Source organism: Oikopleura dioica, chromosome PAR (genome assembly GCF_907165135.1).
Source record: "Oikopleura dioica chromosome PAR, OKI2018_I68_1.0, whole genome shotgun sequence".
NCBI classification, from domain to species: Eukaryota; Metazoa; Chordata; class Appendicularia; order Copelata; family Oikopleuridae; genus Oikopleura; species Oikopleura dioica.
The window spans coordinates 12,973,085-12,990,616 of NC_137293.1; the positions used below are offsets into that span (position 1 = coordinate 12,973,085).

Genomic DNA, 17,532 nt, shown 5'->3' on the forward strand with positions numbered 1-17,532 from the left:
CGCTAAATATCCTCTTTAGATGATAAAAAGATCGCTTCAGCGTGAATGTAGACGAGCACTTGCAGCCAATGCGAATTTTATCAGAAGAGAGCTTGCTAGAATAGATATTTCTGGTATATGGCCGCCGATTCCCACTCCGTTCAAACATTACGGGCGGTAAATTGGAATTTAAAAGAGCCAAGAACACGTTTCTAGCGGATACACAGACGCTGGTGTTGACTACGACTCGCTGCAGCAAAACTTGCAGAAGTGGAAAACAAAAGGATTCAAAGGAATAACCGTCCAAGGCTCAAATGGATCGTATCCTTATTTATCTCCGTCTGAAAGAATCGAGCTGGTTGAGAGGCTTAACGACATGTTGGCGGAAATAGCAAATGATCGCGACGATAAGATGCTTCTGATGGCTGGGGCTGGCGCGGAATCTACAGCAGAAACATTGAAAATAACGGAAGCAATGTGCCTAGCGGATGCCGATGTTCTGCTAGTAGTTACACCAAGTTTCTATAAAAATGCGATGAAGACGAGTGTGCTAGTCAAGCATTTCAGCACGATAGCTGACTTTTCAGACAAACCGATCATCATCTACAATGTTCCAGCTAATACCGGTTTAGGTATGATTCCAACCACTGAGTCAGGCGACATAACATCTTCTAGACATGCCAGTTGAGGCTATAGCCGATTTGTCCGACCATCCCAATATCTGTGGTGTAAAAGATTCTGGAGGCGACATTGCTAAAATTGGTCACTTACTTTGGCTCACTGAGGGGAAACATTTCCAAGTGTTGGCGGGATCAGCCAGCTTTCTCCACCCAGCTGTTCAACTGGGAGCTTCTGGTGGGGTGTGCGCGCTTGCAAACGTAATTATCTATCATATTTCCCTTTTGAGATAACTATTAACTAAGGTTTTGGGTAGTGAAGTTGTCCGCCTGTACAATTTATCTATACAAGGCGATAACGAGCGCGCAGCTTTGTTACAGAAGCGTTTGATTCATCCTAACCAGATTGTTACGAAAATATACGGTGTTCCTGGACTCAAGCATGTCATGGGAAATTTCGGATATGCAACAGGTCATTTACGCCCGCCACTCGCAAATATTGAGCTGCACGAGATGGAAAAAGCCATGCACGCATTTACGGCAGCAGGATTTCATGCTCCGCCTCAATAAATTCATTACGAAAAAAACTTGCTCTACAATCAAAGTTCAAAAAAAAAATTCGACCACTGTGTTAATTTAAATGATTCCACCCCTTCTTCACGAATTTCTGACGGTTTGCCCGAATAAAATGTGTGTAGCAAACATATTTCATCATCGTTTATCTTTCCTTTCGCTAGAATGACTTTCCGAGAGTATGCTCGGTATTTCTACCTCAAATATATGAAATTTCTGCAGCATCGAAATCGGGTTCGAATGGTCAAAACCGCAATCGGTGGTACTTTTTACACCCTTGGAGCGGGCGTCACGTGGTATCAAAGTATGAAGTTCATGGATGAAAGAAAGTCGCAACAGACGGGTATTGATTCTTTTGCAGCTGCGGGAATTCTCGCACAGGTTTCTGGATTTGGAGAGAATAAGTTATCCAAGGGAAAATCTCTTGATGGTAAGGCAGTGAAATCAAGGAAGAGAACTAAACATTTTCAGATCTTGTTTCGGAGATGGAGCAAAAGTCGAGAAACTACCAGCATATCCCTGGTCCAAGGCCATGGGAAATGCAATCTTTAGAAGAAAAAGAAAAATATTTAAAGCGTGCCTATGCTCAAGTCGAGAAAAATCTAATAGATCAAAAAACGCGGGAAGACGAGGAAGAAGAACGAATTCAAAAAGAAATAGAAAATATACGAAAAAAATTAAAAGAACGCAACAAATAAAAACTCTAACTTATTTTCATCTTAATTTAACTGTCCATTACGAAGAATTTCGCTACTTCCATCTATTTACAAATCGACTTAATTTTCAGATGAATGCGTTTGACGATCTCAGGAGCCAAATCTTTGCTTTGAACGGCGAGCTAGAGTCACTAGAATATAATGCTGCGCGTGATAAGTTCTCCAAGATCCAGAAGTTTTTCGATGAGCATCTTTTGAGCGCCGAAGGTTTTGAGCAAAAGACATCAAATCGCGAACTGCATGATTTGCACAAGAAGATTGAGAAGAAAAAGCCAAAGACAAAACTGTCCCTTCTGAAGAAGAAAAAAGCACCTCAGGCGTCCCAATCATTAGATACAGTAAAAACGAGCCTAGAAAAGAAAAAAGAGCCAGAGACAAAGGTCGGCGAGCGATCGAGTCTACACTCGTTAAAAGGAGAGACAAAAGTTTATGAATCATCGAGGAACGAAGATTTAGTATTTCAAGATTTTGAAGATTGCACTCTTTCCGTCAAAGGATCCGTTGGCTCGCTGAGAATAGAAAATATGAAAAACTCGAAGATCTTCCTCGAAGATTCTGTTCTTGGTGCAGCCATGGTTAGGTAAAATACGCATAACCACTCTTTAGCTTTTGAAGTAAATATTTTTGTTTGATATTGAAGATAAAATTTGTTTTAAGACGTTGCGAAAACTGCGAGTTTGAAATCGCAAGCCGGCAATTGCGAATTCAAAACTGCAAAAATACAGATTTCAAAATTGCTGTCTGCTCAAAGGTGGCTCTAGAAGAATCTGACACTCTTGGATTTGGCGTTCATCCTCGCCTCGCGCAGGTGTCAAAAGAGATGAAGGAAGAAAATATGGTCATTCTTGAGAATAGCCATTTAGGAATGGTCATGTTTCTGTTAAATACAAGCCCATTCTAGTTCGTTTGACAAATTTTTCTGCAAATATTTGCGGCTGTTCAATATTTTCAAAAATTTTGACCTTTTCGAAAGAAATCAACGATTTCGAATGGCCAGACACGCACACGCCCTCGCCCAACTGGAAAGAAATTTGAAATTGAAATCAACCTCATTTTTATCAAACTTTCATTACATGTATCCTTTTTTCAAAGATTCCTCGCGTGCCTGTAAACAAATCAGAGCATTCTCAAGTGATAGTTATATAATCTTCAACACTACTGTTATTCCATGAATGCTTTTCATCAGTTTCAAAGTGTATTTTAATTTTTGTCAGATCTATCATCTACACGAGCTATTCTAGATAAAAGTTCGATTCAGTTCAAGTAAGTTTACAGATACTTAAACATGTCAGCACCCCAAAAGCGCCAGCAAGTCTTTCCTCCAGCTAAAGGTTCTTTTCCGATTGATCATTTTCAAGGAAAGGTCGAAAAACCTTCGATAAAATATTTTTGTTCACGAGTTAGTTCAACCTTGTAAGAATGCAACGAAAGCTATGATTCCTACATGAAATGTCTGAAAGACAATCTTAATCAGGCTTCAAAATGTCGAGAAGCAACTAAAGACTATCTTGAGTAAGCTTATCGTCTTTATTTTTCGTTCAAGATGAGTTAAGATGTCGTATGAAAAATAACTTGATGCAACGGGAAAAACTGGAAAATCTGGGCCTTGCGAAAACGCCAAACACGTGACTTTGTATTTATGCATTTCATTTCATAATTTTACTTCAGAGCTGAGCGTTTATGAATGTCGGATACAGTTCCTGGATTTGTTTGTGGCGTGGCCGGTGGATTTGGCGGTGCGGTCGGTGCAATACTTACAAACCCCCTTGAGGTACAGTAGCAGATTTATAAGCGTAAGATAAACAATCATTCAAGGTTGTTAAAACGCGACTTCAATCGTCTGATCAATCAAAAAACACTGTAAAAACTCTTGATGGAAAACGAAGGTTAGCTCAATTTATCAAACATACCACTTATCCTATCCGATAGAGATTTCCTGATCAAAAACCTACTCAAGATAACAAAAGACGAAGGCGTCAAAGCTCTGTATAAAGGACTTCCAGTGACGTTGATAGGGACCATTCCAGCTCGATTCATCTATTTCGGTGCATATAACACGACTAAATCTTCTTTTGGAACAAATGAAAAACATGTACACATGCTCTCAGCCATGTCAGCTTCTGTTTCTCAAATAATTGGTAGGCAATTGCTAAATCCTTTAATATTCATGTTTTTTAGGAACATCGCCTTTTTGGGTGGTACGAACAAAACAGCAGCTTCACAGATCACAATCCCGCGCAGCATACACAGTCGCACAGTGTATACGCGACATCTACAAACAAAACGGACCTCTTGGATTCTGGCGTGGCTCCTCGGCCTCATTCTTCGGCATGTCCGAAACTGTTTGCTTCTTTCTACTGTATGAATCATGCAAGAAGAAGTTCATTAATCATGGCGACGGCGCTGACTCTCATTTGACCTCGCTCGATGGGAGGAAAATCTTTAAATTATTCACATGCACGGCGATTTGTAAAATGATCGCTTCGAGCTTGTTTTATCCCCACGAAGTAGTGCGAACGAGATTGAGAGAAGAAACGAGTAAAACAAGATACAGGTGCGTTGAAATCAACGAAGAGAATGGCAGAAATTCCAAAAACTAATTTTTTTCTAGGGGATTTTTTCAAACGCTCGGGCAAGTGTATAAAGAGGAGGGTCTCTCCGGCTGGTACTCTGGCATGCGCGTTCATTTACTTCGACAAGTTCCTAATTCTGCAATTGTGTTGTGCGTCGTGGAAAGCACAATCTTCTTGTACAAAAAATATATTCTCTGAGCCGCGCCTTTTTCCTTCTTCCCTATCACGAATTATTTCCGGCGAGAACTCTTCAAAAAACAATCGCGCGAAAGTCGCGCTTCAGTAATTAATGATTTCGCGAAAAGCTTCATCAATTACCATCCTTTCATTCAGACTTCTTTATCTGCAAAAACATGCCTTATCAAAATTCAAATTCAATAAACTTTTTCTGTTCAGAAAAAAGAAATGACTACCTCGAGTTTGTCCAGAGATTTTCGTAAGATAAACATCGAGCAGTACGAGGAAGACTTTTACGAGGACGAAATTGTTGATAATGGAGCAAGAGGGCCGGATATGAATCAAGTTCAGTCATTTATTAGTGCCGGAAAACCACAGGTTATCATAATATAGTGAGTTCAATTCTATTATTTTCCAGGATGCACTCAAGGTTGCTCTTCAAAATGCACCAACTTGCGTTAATAATCCACAGACGAAAAAAACTGCTGCTGAGGTAGATAGTATGATCAAAAGTAGGGTTATATTAGAAATGTTTAGATCGTTGTAAGAGCCTTGACGAGCCACAAAAACTCTCAAATTCAACCATCAGTGGATAGTTTGACTCCGGACGAGCTGGATATCCTTATGAAGTACATTTACAAAGCATTTTCGCTGAATCAAGACTCGAACACCTGCGCTAGGTAATTCTCCGATCTAGCCCAAAAATGCAAATAAAGCTTCTAGCCTCCTTCAATGGCATGACAAAGTTCACACGAAAGCCGGCTCAGGAGCGATCGTCCGTGTTCTTGCTGATCGAGAACGGCTTTAAAGTTTAAACTTCTACATGTAACCTGTTACATTCTCCATTCTGCCCTTCACTCAAATTCCAACACTAAAAGTGGCCGGGCTATCAATTCGGAGATCCCCTTCCTTACCGCACGAGTTCCCTAATCACAAGCTACAAAACTCCTTTTACTGCAATGAACAACTCACCGCAAAAATTCCAGAAAACCCCTTTCTTTCAAAAAAAAAATAACAAGAAAAGTTACAAGAAATGAACTAATCAGCTTTCAAAATTCTGTCTTCAACGTTATGCTTTTACATTATCAGAACAAAAAATATGTCTTCTCGTTTTTTAATTTTTCTTTCTAAGACAATTGAATGATTTGAATGGCTTCGTATCCATCCGTCGTCGATAGGTATTATCAACGATACACTTGGAATACAGAAAAGAAGTTTTCGGTAACACCCCAAGCTTTTCCCATTTCGACTCGATTCTAGGGACATTCAGGGCCAGCTAGAGTTCTTCGTCACTCAAATCGAATTCTTGTGAGTTGTCTTCATCCCGAACATCCCGTCCGCAAGCAAACAATTAAAAAGATCACCTTTCAAATTTCTGAAAAGTGCGATCGAGGGAATAACAAAGTTTCTGGAAAAAGAAAGAAGGGTGGACAGGTATTCTTTAAAATTTCAATTTGAAAATTGACCATTACTATTCTAGTGGCTAAACGAGAACGCCCCTATCTTGCGAATCGAGACAGAAGAGAGTGAAGATCCGATTTTGATTCAGAGTGGCTGCAGAGGAACTTTAGTCGAAGTCAATTCTCAAATTATAGGAAAGGTCAAGAGCACGTCATTCTGAATGACTCATTCATCATATTTTTCTGGAAAGCTTTTATCCTAATAAAGATAATCCGAAACTTCTTTTGAACGAGTCGGAAGGCAAAGGTTACATCGCCGTTGTTTTGCCACGTGGGGAGGAACTTGGAGCAGCGTTCGGGGAGGAGTACACATTAGACAAAGACCGCGTCGAAGCTGAGAAACTATCTGACGAGGATGCAGGAGCTTGCCCGATCGCTAGCGCATGCTAGAGGCGAGCTCAAACGGCTACGGGCTGATATGACGAAGTTCAAGGCCCAAGAGCGACATCGAATGAAAGTAGTAGAAGACATCGTCAATAGCAAACAAATTTCTATCGCCCAAGTTGAACAAATCAAATCTGGCAATTTCGAACCGCTGGCTAAGAAGAGTAAAATTCTTCCTCCCGAAACCGACGTTGACAGAAAGTTGAAGCTCTCTCAGACGATTGCGTCTCCCATCGGTCATGTTTTATCCTCTTTTCTGACAAAATCTGGCACTCCTCATCAACCGGGGCAGCTGGAAACATCTTCTATAATCAAACTATCGCAGGGATCAACGGGAAAATCAATCAAACAGCGTTGGATGCCCAAGGACGCTCTAGAAGGATTGGAGGACTATTCCCATTGTTGGATTATCTTTCACTTCCATCTCAATGATCCCGAATCGAATGGAAAAAAGTCGAAAGTGGCTCCACCACGAGGAGGAGGGACGAAAGTGGGAATTTTTGCATCTCGCGCTCCATATCGACCTAGTCCAATTGGCCTCTCTCTCGTTGAAATAGACAGAATTGACCATGATAAAGGAGAATTGGTGGTCAAAAACTGCGATCTTGTTCATGAAACTCCAGTCCTAGATATCAAGCCATACATACCTGACTACGACAAGCCTGGCGAAGACAAGGATGTAAAAGTGGCGAAGTGGCTAGAAGAGAAGAATGCGAAAGAATCTGAAATCGCAGGAATAGGATTTACGGGAAGAGCTGACCAACAAATGCAGGAGCTGTTTTCGGTTTCAGAATACGACTCTGCTGAAGCACTAAAAAGTGCTCTTACGGTAAATCTCAGAATTTGAAAGAACTCTCTAGATAAAAATTTTAGAAAATGCTAATGAACGACCCGCGTTCAATCTACCGAAAGACACAGCTTGAGAAAGGCGAGAAAAATCGCCTATTCTTTTGAACTTTTCGAATTTGACTGTTACTGTTTGGTTTGACGGCGATTACGCTGAAGTTCTCAAAGTCGAGCCATATTATGAGCATAAGAACGATTGAGAGAGAAAGAGCTAGAAATAGGCTATTTATTTTCTCTGATCGAATTGCGTTCAGATGAAACTTAGAGAATGACGTATCACGAAGAAGACTCGAGATCGAGTGGAGGCTCCGGTGGAGGTAATTGAAAGTGAAACCGGCATCTTACAAACTCTATTTAGCGCCTGGAAAATGCCTAATTATTGGAGACTCCATGCTTCAAAAAGTGAATCCTGATGGTTGGGAGCACGGAGCTTACTACTTTGCATATGCCGGGATCAAAGTCAAACAGTTGATGCAGCAAATAAAAGTATAAACGAAACTGGTTTTGATAGTTTGTTACTTTTTTGTAGACCGAAGTCCTGCCGCCACCTACAGATATCAGTGTAGTATTTCTACATGTTGGAACAAATAATGTTTCGACAAGAGCAGATTTGAAAGAGCGAGAAGATGTTTTGGAGCCGCCAGAAATTGCCGAGGATATCATGAATGTAGTTGATACTCTTCGCAAACACTATGAATACGCGCACATTATAGTCAGGTTCGACGCCGTGTCCTTAGATAAAATCCCTATGATGCGTTTAGTGCAATATTACCAAGACTTGATCCATGGAAACTTGGCGATCTCGAGCGCGTGAGCAGCATCAACAGCGACTTGAAAAGATCTGTTCACGATACTTACCTGAAAAACATCAAATTTGTCGACTTCTCAGATCAATTTCTTTCCAACTGGAAGATCCGAAAAGAGTGCTATCGTTTCTTTTATGAAAGGCAGTTAGATGAGCCCGACTTATGTCATCTTTCTGATGAAGGAAATGTCCGATTCAATGGTAAATTGAACTATTTCCTTCTTTCCTTCATTATTTCTCAGAATGCTTAAAAACATGTCTCGCGGGTGCGATGCATGAAGCGCGCTCACAGTGGCCCAGAGATGCAAAACTACTGGGTAAAAGAGAATGGGACGAATTCCGCCGCCGTACATTCAGAAGCCGAGATAATCCACGCTTCAAATATACGAACTACGAGCCTAGTCAAAAATCATATGATCGGTTTATCAAGTCGAATCCTCGAGCAGCGGAAACCAACGGAGATCCCAATCCTAAGAAAAGCGGAGGAGGATTTAACATTTCTGAACTACTGGTAAATTTGATTCTCAAGTGAGTTTATTCAAGCTATATATTTTAGCTATTGAAAGCTAAGGGTCGAAAAGATGCGGAAGAGCGGGCGCAGGCCGCTGGCCAAGGAGGCCGTGATGAGAGACGACAGAACTCCCACGATGGTGATCAGCGAAATCCTTCAAGGAATCGTGACCGTAGTCGAAGTCCTCGTCGTAGCCCAAAGCGTAGAAGGGATTCGCGAGAGCGCGACTCACGAAGCTCTCGACGTCGCTCCCCTAGCTTTGATCGAGATGGTCAATTCGATCGACGGCCAGATTCGCGTAGCCGAGATCGTTCATCGGACGTAGATTATAGAGCTAGGAGGCCTGACTGGTCAGATAGTGGGAGTCAAGGAAGAGAACGTGACTCTCGAAGTAGATATGACTCGTACACTGATACGGATTTTCGAAAACCTTCTCAGCGGGGAGATCGGCGAGGACATGATTCACGCGATCGAAGAGATGACCGGGATGATCGCCGGGAATCCTCGCGGGACAGACGTCGAGACTCTTACGACTCCTACGGTCGAGGCCGCTCGCCACAATCTCGAGATTTCCGAGAGCCGGATTGGAGCGAAAGAAGACGTCGCTAGCCCTACTGTTCATCACAAAATGTTAGAATTCAATAATAGAACCTCCTCCTTTTGGTCATTTCGTACCCCTGTTGAGTCGGTGCGAAATGGAGTTTTTGAAACTGCCAGCCCGATTAGAATTAGATCGACCCATCTCAAATGTTCTATTAACAACTCCTTCTAATTATTAAATAACTTTTAGAATGAACTTCGAAATTCGACGGCTACCGCTTTTCTGGATGAGAGGAAACGAAGTGGAACCCTCGTTTCAAATTGGAATCTTAAAAATTAATACACTGGTTCCATGGAGACGATCTCTATCCGAATCTTTTATGAATTCATTCTAAAAGTTATCCCTTTCGCTCCTCTCGCCGGCTCTCCTGTCTTAAAGCTCCAAGAAATGCTTTTGACCCCTCGAAAAGACGAACGAAAGATCGAGCGCGAACTACAAACCAACTATCCTCATGCAATAATCGAAACGATAGATCTCCACCGTGGCGATGCCTACGAAACTGTCGCCGAGTTCCCGAGCTTTGGCGTCTCAGCCATTGCTCGAAGTGCTGCCCAGTCGAAGCTTAATTTGAAACAAAAACTAGAAAAAATATTTACTCCCGAAAACTGATTAAAATCCTTCATCCTGCCGCTCGTTTATTAGAAATAAACTTTATCATTCAAAGTGAATACGAAATGTTTTGAATCTAATGTTACTTCCGAAAATCATTCGAAATAATTCTTCGAAAATTTATTGAAAAAAAAATATGATGAGGAACAGAACTGTGTGACGATTTTTGTGATAATTCATTTTTCAAGGTCTTTCATCTCATTTCAAGTCAGCTTGAATCGCCTGTCTTAGTTCTTCGTCGGTAATCGCATCAGTTGCAAGTTCGTCAGTAAATGTGGCCTCTTGGTTGATAAAAATATTGATGGGTCTTGTATTTCCTGATAGAACTCTGATTATATACCACCATCGTCGCCAGTGATCAGCTTGCGTGTCAAGGTAGAAAATCGCAAAGGTAGCATCAACTTCTCGTAATCGTTCAATCGATCGCCTTATTTCTGGTAATGGTGCATTTTCTCATAAAAATTTTACCTGGCAAGTGGACAAAAGGAGAAACCAACCACTGAAAGTTGATATCTTTGCAAAACTGCAGCTCTGAAGTTATTGACATCCGCTTGCCCATCGATCTCCACAAGAAACTCAGCTGCTCGAGAAAACGAAAAAGAAAGTAAAAGCAATTTCAAAAACTTCATTTTCAATTATTTTGCCGAAAAATATTCTTTTCGATCTTATTTATAATTTCGCTGGTCAATCAGGTGGAAAATTTTGCCCAACAGCAACGACGATAGAAAATTCTAGGGCCTTCTAACGGCTAAAATAACAGTGCCCGGAAATTCCGGGCAGGGATGCAATAAACTTCAAAAATAGCAGGATTTTGAGGTGATCAATTTCTTTGAAGTTCAAAGTCTGAACACTGAACCTTTCAAAGCTCCATGAAAGATATTCCTATAAACATCAAAATAACGTTCATTTGATTGTATTGTATAAAATAAATATTTATTAAAATAAAAATGAATATAGAAAATTTAGTCTTAGCCGAGGATACATCGAGTGACTTTCTCGGTGATCAAATCTCCAAGAGTCGTACTCCAAAGAATCTGGGTGATGAAGGTTAGTCCAATTGCATGCGTCAGGAAGAGCTCTTTTTCGTTTTTGAAAAGATATGTGTTGAGGATTGATGTTCCGACGATCAAAACTTAAAAGAAATTTCAGCGGGGAGATGGTTGAAAATAACTTACCGAGAACGAAGAATATAACTTCCGCAACTGGCGCAAGCAGTTTCCTCATCTTTGTGATTCTCTTTCTCCAGTGTCGTTGTTGCGCTCCCTGACTTGGCTCTAGTGCCGGATCTACGACCTTTCTTCTGCGTTTTTTCTTGACTACTACTTGAGTTGTTGCGGGCTCGACGGGCTCTTCTGGTGCTGGAGCAGCGGCTTGTTCAGCTGGAGGCTCAACTCGTCGTCGTCTTTTCTTGACAACAGTTGTCCGCTCAGGAGCAGTCTCAGTGGGTTCTACCGGAGCCGAAGAAGCAACTTGTTCTGCTGGTGCAGCACCTTGATCTGCTGGAGTATCGGTCCGGCGTCTTCTTTTGACAACAGTTGTTTCCTCTTGACCTCCTTGTTTGGTCGATGGTTGAGATGGAGCTGTTTCTACTGGAGACTCGATTGCCGGCCCATTTTCTTCGCCAGTTTTCTTTCTTCGTCTTCTTTTCTGCTCAGCTGGAACTGGTACTGGCGCTGCTTCCTTTTCTACTTGAGAATCGCGCTGTGCAGCCAAGTTGGCTGCCAACTTTGATAATGTTAGGATATTTTTTAAGAAATGGGCATTACCTGTCGAGAGGCTTGTTCGGTCATCCTCCTGCTCAATCTTGGCTCAAGGCCGGGAATCGCAGTTGATGGCACTGAAAGCATCGATGGATTGTTTCTGTAAGCCTCCGAGATTAGGTCCGAAGTCTCTTGAAAATCTGTCAAGTTGTCGACTTTTTTCTCATCAACGCCGTCGAACATCTCAGGGTGAAAAATCGGATTGACAACTGTGACGGATTCTCCAGTTGGATCATGTCTTCTTGGGTCAGAACCAGGAATATCTTCAGGGCGAATGAGCCACTCGTTTTCTTTTAGGATAACTGATGGTTCCCATATTCGGCTATTTAGGTTGGGATTCGTTGTATAGCCGTCTTGAATCGGCAATTCTAAGAATCGTATATTTTCAATGACAAAATTCGAAACTTACCTTCGACAAAACTTTCCTCGGCCTCCTCCTCGCTTTCATTTTCAGCTTCAGGATTAGAAGCTCTTCTCAATTTTGAAGCACTTCTAGCACTGTCGTTTCTTTTACTTTCGAAGTCTTCCATGGGTTCCGACTTCACAGTTTTGACCATCATTCCTCTGATCGATTCTCGGACGTTTATCGCTAAACAACTTTCAATATAAAGGCTACAATTGTCTATCTTACAAGATGGGACGACGGACATTTCCTTTGAGCTTGCACGAGCTGTAAGTCTTGAGAAGTTGCTGACATCGGAGTCGATCGAATTTGATTTTCGTGGCGCTTTTGCTAAAATTATATATTTAAATCATGACGCTCTCAATTTTATTAGACAACTTACATTCTCTGCCAACTTGTGTGGTTATTTCGATATCCTCGAGCATCAGTGAAAATTTTCTTTGGTCCATTGCAAAGAATTCAGTTGCATTATTTTTTCGTTCGCCAGCTTCATCGATTTTCGTTGTTATTTTGTAACCCAATTTTGCTCTACAAATAAGTTATTTTTTCAATAAAATATTTGATACTCGTACTTGGTCCCTTTCATAAATACTGCTCGTTGAAGTTCTCCTCGAATGAAGCCTCTCTTGTGAATCATTCTTGAGAAAATAAGTGCACTCGCTTGGGGGCAGGGTTCAGTTTGCCCCAGTAGGCAATAAATCCAAGTATTTTCTCCATTTTCTGTGATTTTCAGTTGCCGATTACTTTGAATTACAGGTACGTGGCTGATTGATTCAGTCTCGTATTCCATAAGAATGTGAAGGATCCTTGGATAATTTTACAATGATAATAACGGTATGAAGCTTACTTGAAGACGATCCCCGCGGGAATGCTGGTGAAAATAGAAGCCATGAACATTCGGTTGAACCAGAGCAATCCATTGTTATTGGCATCGGTCATCGCGCGGATCCTCTCAACCTGGTCGTCAGAATCCAAGTCGGCCTCGGAGAGCAAGGAAGAATAAACCAAAACTGCGGCCATCATAGAGATAAGAATCTCTTCTATCTTCGGGAAAATCGTAGTGAGGGCAAGATACGATGATTTACTTTGCTTCTTTGACAAGTTGATTATTGAGGGTTGAAGAGCTTAATTAATTTTATTTTGATAAAATTTGTCGATGAGTTACCGAAGAGCGAGCGGCTTCCTTTCCATGTTCCAATTTTGGTGCCGTCGTTGAAGATCTGCATTGAGGAAATGAAGCCGTAATAATCTTCTTTTGAGTCTCGCGAGTAAAGACAAATGCTAACATTTTCGACGTTGTTGGCAAAATCTTCATCGATAGACAAAGTCAAAGCATTATTCTTGGCCATTTTTTTATTCGCGTCTCGGTAGATGATTGCTTTCTTTTCCCCGTTATCGCCTTCAAATAGAAGATACAGATCGAATATTGTGTTTTCGCTCATTTGGTTGATTGAAAACTTCATCTGGATGCCAGAAAGCCCATAGAACTCTCCAGTAGAAAGGTCATCGACTTGTCGTTCTGTTTGAATTTTAACTTTGTCCAAGAGATGACCAAAGATGAGCCAGAAAACGGCCAAGAGACCCAGAAAACCGATAAAACATCTAAAGAATCTATAGAATGTTCTTAACCCTGTCTCGAGCGCTTAAAATTTGCCTATCTCGAGCGCGAGCGCATCTTCATGCGCTCGTGGTCTAGAAGATTTTTTGCAAAATGCCAAATAGAGGCAATTTCTCTCGAAATGGCTAATTTTCTGGGTTTAGCTACGTCTCCGAGACCTAGAAAACACCAACATGCGCGTCTGAGGCAAGAATAATCCATTATCATTGGTTAGATTTGCAAAAAAATCTTCTAGACCACGAGCGCATGAAGATGCGCTCGCGCTCGAGATAGGGTTAAGAATAATACCGCGATTGGCAGTCCTGACTGACTGATTTTTGAAAGATGCACATTGACGTTACAATTCTCCATGCTAAAAACATAGGAGATTTGTAACGTAGATTGCGTAGGCGTCACTGGTTTGACGGAACTCTCAAAGAAGAGACACTAGAGTCAAATTTTAATTGGTTGACTAGTTATTTGATTCAAAAATTTAGAATCAGTCAGTCAGAAATGCCAATCGCGGTATAAACATACCCTAAAACTAGCTTGGACTCGTTGAAAATGGAGAAATTGATGCACTCCGGGCCTTCAAGTGCTTCGGCCGATAGATTCGACGAAAGTTGGAAAACACCGTAGTCAGTCAGGTTGCCAAAATAGTCCTTGCACTCAGTGATCGTTGAGTCGACTTTTCGGGGGTTTAAAAAAAATAAATTATCGTTAGATCCTGATTAAAGATTGTTTTAATAAGACACCCGATACCTACGCCAAAATCAAGGTATTTCGGCCAGTCGACGAAAAACGAAGCCATCCTCAAATCTGAGAAAGAACGTCGTCAACGACGCGTCAATAGCGAGGCTCTAGAAAATCTTGAGAATTCCAAGAAATAATCTTTTTCTGAGACTTTCATCCGGAAATTAAGAAATGATAGAATCTGACAGTCTTTGAGAACCCAATTACGTTCAGCTGGAGCTCATCAAATTCTCTTTGATCAATTCATGAATCCGGTCTGTCTGGAGGACAGCTGCAGAATCATTAGCGCCAGCTTTTCCAGGAAATAAAAGTAGCCGAGGATTTCCAGGAAATAGAAAAATAAAAAACAACCAATGTTCGAAGATATTGCAACATTTAATATTCTTGCTGACCTTGAGACTATCGCCAGTCTACTGAGTACAGATGGCTCTAATTGCTACTATCCTGATCTAACAACTGCCGGACATCAGCTTTCAAATTCAATGCCCACTCCGAATCCTTCCCAGTCATATTATCCTCCTCCCGTTACTCCAGTGCCCCAAGTCATGGTTCTTCTCTGCTCTTCCCCCGACATTTCAGTCAGTCCATCAGCCTCCATTTATTCACCAGACTACATTTGTAATTCCGTCACGTCTTCTCCTGCTTCTTTGAGTTCTCCGCCTCAACCAATGCCATCAATAAATGCGAAACCGAGAAAGAAGCGAGTCAAAGTCCAGCAAGTCCGAAACAAGAAGTCAAAGTATTGTCCCTGCAAAGACTGCATAACTGCACGCTTCGAGCGAAAAATCCGACCGAGAAGCTCCCGTCATCCCTGCATCGTCCCAGACTGTAAAAGCTCCTTTGCTCGACCTTGCGGGCTGAAAACTCATCTCCTTCTCCACGAAAAAGGAGATCCGAGCCAGCTTCAATGTTTCATCTGCGCCTCTCTGGCCTTTTCAACCCGTGACACTCTCATCGAACACGTTCTTGATCATGAAGCTATGTCAACTGGATTTGTTAATCCTGCTCTCCCTTTACCTCCTGTTTATGATACTTTTGTTGACCCGAGTTTACCATTCGACTACTCTTCATATTCGTATTCCATGTAAATAAATTTTAACATAGAGACTTTATTTTTCTTCGTAGATTTATTTATATCATTCTTTCAAGCTAAAGATCTTTGTGATGCGAAAATAAGATATTCATTCTCGCCCTTTCTTCTGGAGACAAAGTCGTTTTCTGAGGCTCAATTATCTCCCGTGATAAATTTTCTTTTGAGTAATACTTCTTTAAAAATGCAGTTACTTTCTCATCGTCAAAGACTAGTCGTTTCGTCTTTCCGTGCACTTCACTGCACTCTTGGCAAAGCCATTGTTCAGGAAATTGTCTTTTCGGGAATTCAGGATCTTCAGCCGGTGCACCTTTTAATCTTTCGTTGACGATATTATGTATCTTCCAGAGCCAGAGAACAGCGTCATCTAAAGAGCCAATTTGTTCAATGGGAAATCGTCTCTCCTCAGCTTGAAAGTGTTTGCCACAGTCTCTGCAGGAGAAAATTGTCGTCACATAGTCGTAGATAAGTTTTGGAACTTTTTTGACATCATCTGTCTCGTGAGAATTGGCAAGCATGTAGTGAAATGTTGTCCAAAGCCTTTTTGGGATTTTAGCAAAGATTCAAAATTGAGTCGCAAATTATAAAATCCCATTCCCACATGGAAGTCCTCGAAATTGAGGCGAAGAGCCAGCACAAGCCATCCAAATTTCTGGCTGTGTCGATAGGTCACGCAACTTTTCATCCCATTCACTAAAGCCGATCCCTTCTTTTTCCTCGATCCATATTGATAGATTAGACATTTTGTCCCTCAAATGTGAATCAAAGGGCAAAATTTCTTGAAACAGCAACGCGAAATCCTGCGCTAACTCCAATCTTGTACCGTTGATTTCTTCCACCGCGCAAAACTCGTCCTGGAACATGAGAATTATTGTTGATTCCAGATCGGATAGGTAGATTTTCTTTCTATCGATTGCCGACAGGTCCATTTCCGCTGTTTCTCCGATTTCTTCGGGAAAACATTAAAAATAAGAAGGAATATGCTCACTTTACCTGATTCAAACACGGGATGAAATTCGTTGTGGACGTCTCCGTCGTCGCTGTGCCCCTCCACTCCAGGTAAATTTTCCAAATCATATGTGAAAAACGAGCGCGCAGCAAAATCCGGAAAGACATTTTGCAGAAGATTTCTCCGCCAAACAAACATTTCGACCCATGTGAATGGAGAAATGGTAGGGTCGACCTGCCGCTTAGCGTCGCGTTTATTGATGAGCTGTGAGAGAAACTCGCATTCTTGTGCGTCTCTTGAGCGAACACGGCGAAAGATGATACCATTTTTACAACCAAGATCAAGCATAACAGACCTAAAGATGGACTTGAAATCCCGGATTTGAATTCTATTGCTATGTTTTGAAGTCCTTCCTTGTTAGATAGGGATCATACTCTCGATCCTTCTCGTCCTCCACAAATAATACAAAGTTGACATCTAAATTGAATACGTTGATCGATTTCTCAAATGGATAAAATCACCTGTATCAACATAATGAATGAATATCTTCGCAAAGTCCCTAGGACTAACGAAATTTAACTCCGGCTTCGGTGAGCTGAAAATCCATCTACTTGGCGGATTTTCCATCAGAAAGTCAATTGCTTCTTTCGTCAATCCAGCTTTAGATTCATTCTCGTACTTGACTGCCTTTCCGCCGTTTTTCCGCGTAGTATCGTATGCTCCAAAGATACGAAAATTTGGATAACCGCCTATCCAAAATGGATCGCGATGACAAACGCCGTAGTTTTGCCCAGTACACTCAAAACCAGAGACTTTTATCATGCAACTCCAATTTTCTATGCTTTTGGCAAAAGATTCGTAAACTGGGGCAAACTCGTGACAATGACCACATGTTATCGCATGAAACTGTACCAAATGCGCGACATCTTCAAATAGACTTTTTTTCAATCTGACTTTTCCTCTTACCTGAGTTTTTTATAGCCTTTGAAAGCTCCTTTCCATCTGGTATAATATTTACATTCTTCGAATGCGTATATAAAGCTCCTGCATTTTTCGGCCTTCTTGCTTCGCAAAATATATTCAGACTTTCAAAAAGCAATAAATATACTGTTCTCATTGTTCTTTTTCG

General features: G+C 41.3%; 8 protein-coding genes and 1 long non-coding RNA gene across 10 annotated transcripts; 6 read left to right on the forward strand and 3 right to left on the reverse strand.

Moving 5' to 3' along the window:
• Positions 1 to 19: 19 nt before the first annotated feature.
• Positions 20 to 3,098, forward strand: LOC145701928 (4-hydroxy-2-oxoglutarate aldolase, mitochondrial-like). Its single transcript, XM_081779139.1, has 6 exons — positions 20 to 156; positions 196 to 611; positions 655 to 857; positions 903 to 1,599; positions 1,641 to 2,465; positions 2,543 to 3,098. Exons 1-4 carry the CDS (start codon positions 20 to 22, stop codon positions 1,164 to 1,166), a joined length of 1,020 nt encoding a protein of 339 aa, XP_081635265.1. The 3' UTR covers positions 1,167 to 1,599; positions 1,641 to 2,465; positions 2,543 to 3,098.
• Positions 3,099 to 3,518: 420 nt separating this feature from the next.
• Positions 3,519 to 4,801, forward strand: LOC145703809 (solute carrier family 25 member 36-A-like). The gene is made up of 5 exons (XM_081781200.1): positions 3,519 to 3,656; positions 3,701 to 3,771; positions 3,815 to 4,023; positions 4,064 to 4,439; positions 4,497 to 4,801. The coding sequence occupies exons 1-5, from the start codon at positions 3,570 to 3,572 to the stop codon at positions 4,654 to 4,656; spliced, it is 903 nt and encodes a 300-aa protein (XP_081637326.1). The 5' UTR covers positions 3,519 to 3,569; the 3' UTR covers positions 4,657 to 4,801.
• A 28-nt stretch (positions 4,802 to 4,829) lies between these two features.
• LOC145703810 (actin-related protein 2/3 complex subunit 5-A-like) lies at positions 4,830 to 5,728 on the forward strand. The gene is made up of 4 exons (XM_081781201.1): positions 4,830 to 5,013; positions 5,054 to 5,128; positions 5,173 to 5,315; positions 5,359 to 5,728. Exons 1-4 carry the CDS (start codon positions 4,864 to 4,866, stop codon positions 5,441 to 5,443), a joined length of 453 nt encoding a protein of 150 aa, XP_081637327.1. The 5' UTR covers positions 4,830 to 4,863; the 3' UTR covers positions 5,444 to 5,728.
• A 28-nt stretch (positions 5,729 to 5,756) lies between these two features.
• On the forward strand, positions 5,757 to 6,256 carry LOC145701929 (protein Abitram-like). Its single transcript, XM_081779140.1, has 3 exons — positions 5,757 to 5,856; positions 5,896 to 6,069; positions 6,116 to 6,256. Exons 1-3 carry the CDS (start codon positions 5,785 to 5,787, stop codon positions 6,254 to 6,256), a joined length of 387 nt encoding a protein of 128 aa, XP_081635266.1. The 5' UTR covers positions 5,757 to 5,784.
• Positions 6,257 to 6,308: 52 nt separating this feature from the next.
• On the forward strand, positions 6,309 to 7,493 carry LOC145702684 (tRNA (adenine(37)-N6)-methyltransferase-like). The gene is made up of 2 exons (XM_081779942.1): positions 6,309 to 7,308; positions 7,353 to 7,493. The coding sequence occupies exons 1-2, from the start codon at positions 6,451 to 6,453 to the stop codon at positions 7,431 to 7,433; spliced, it is 939 nt and encodes a 312-aa protein (XP_081636068.1). The 5' UTR covers positions 6,309 to 6,450; the 3' UTR covers positions 7,434 to 7,493.
• Positions 7,493 to 9,891, forward strand: LOC145702683 (uncharacterized). Of its 2 annotated transcripts, none has more exons than XM_081779941.1 (6): positions 7,493 to 7,642; positions 7,684 to 7,811; positions 7,855 to 8,042; positions 8,087 to 8,331; positions 8,373 to 8,653; positions 9,654 to 9,891. In XM_081779941.1, the coding sequence occupies exons 1-6, from the start codon at positions 7,594 to 7,596 to the stop codon at positions 9,849 to 9,851; spliced, it is 1,089 nt and encodes a 362-aa protein (XP_081636067.1). In that variant the 5' UTR covers positions 7,493 to 7,593; the 3' UTR covers positions 9,852 to 9,891. The 2 variants fall into 2 exon arrangements, with proteins under 2 accessions (XP_081636067.1, XP_081636066.1); XM_081779940.1 differs by lacking the exon at positions 9,654 to 9,891 and adding an exon at positions 8,687 to 9,406 and having other exon boundaries at positions 8,373 to 8,641.
• A 65-nt stretch (positions 9,892 to 9,956) lies between these two features.
• LOC145704406 (uncharacterized) lies at positions 9,957 to 10,519 on the reverse strand. Its single transcript, XR_014134456.1, has 2 exons — positions 10,320 to 10,519; positions 9,957 to 10,278 (listed from the first exon to the last, which is right to left on the reverse strand). It is a non-coding gene; the product is annotated as an uncharacterized LOC145704406 (long non-coding RNA).
• A 249-nt stretch (positions 10,520 to 10,768) lies between these two features.
• On the reverse strand, positions 10,769 to 14,423 carry LOC145702425 (uncharacterized). Its single transcript, XM_081779649.1, has 11 exons — positions 14,374 to 14,423; positions 14,149 to 14,299; positions 13,180 to 13,616; positions 12,862 to 13,138; positions 12,587 to 12,820; positions 12,397 to 12,542; positions 12,243 to 12,344; positions 12,021 to 12,200; positions 11,618 to 11,979; positions 11,027 to 11,576; positions 10,769 to 10,983 (listed from the first exon to the last, which is right to left on the reverse strand). Exons 1-11 carry the CDS (start codon positions 14,420 to 14,422, stop codon positions 10,820 to 10,822), a joined length of 2,652 nt encoding a protein of 883 aa, XP_081635775.1. The 5' UTR covers position 14,423; the 3' UTR covers positions 10,769 to 10,819.
• Positions 14,424 to 15,513: 1,090 nt separating this feature from the next.
• LOC145701930 (sulfhydryl oxidase 2-like) lies at positions 15,514 to 17,520 on the reverse strand. The gene is made up of 6 exons (XM_081779142.1): positions 17,370 to 17,520; positions 16,925 to 17,329; positions 16,838 to 16,880; positions 16,448 to 16,758; positions 16,265 to 16,403; positions 15,514 to 15,994 (listed from the first exon to the last, which is right to left on the reverse strand). The coding sequence occupies exons 1-6, from the start codon at positions 17,518 to 17,520 to the stop codon at positions 15,514 to 15,516; spliced, it is 1,530 nt and encodes a 509-aa protein (XP_081635268.1).
• Between the last annotated feature and the right edge of the window lie 12 nt (positions 17,521 to 17,532).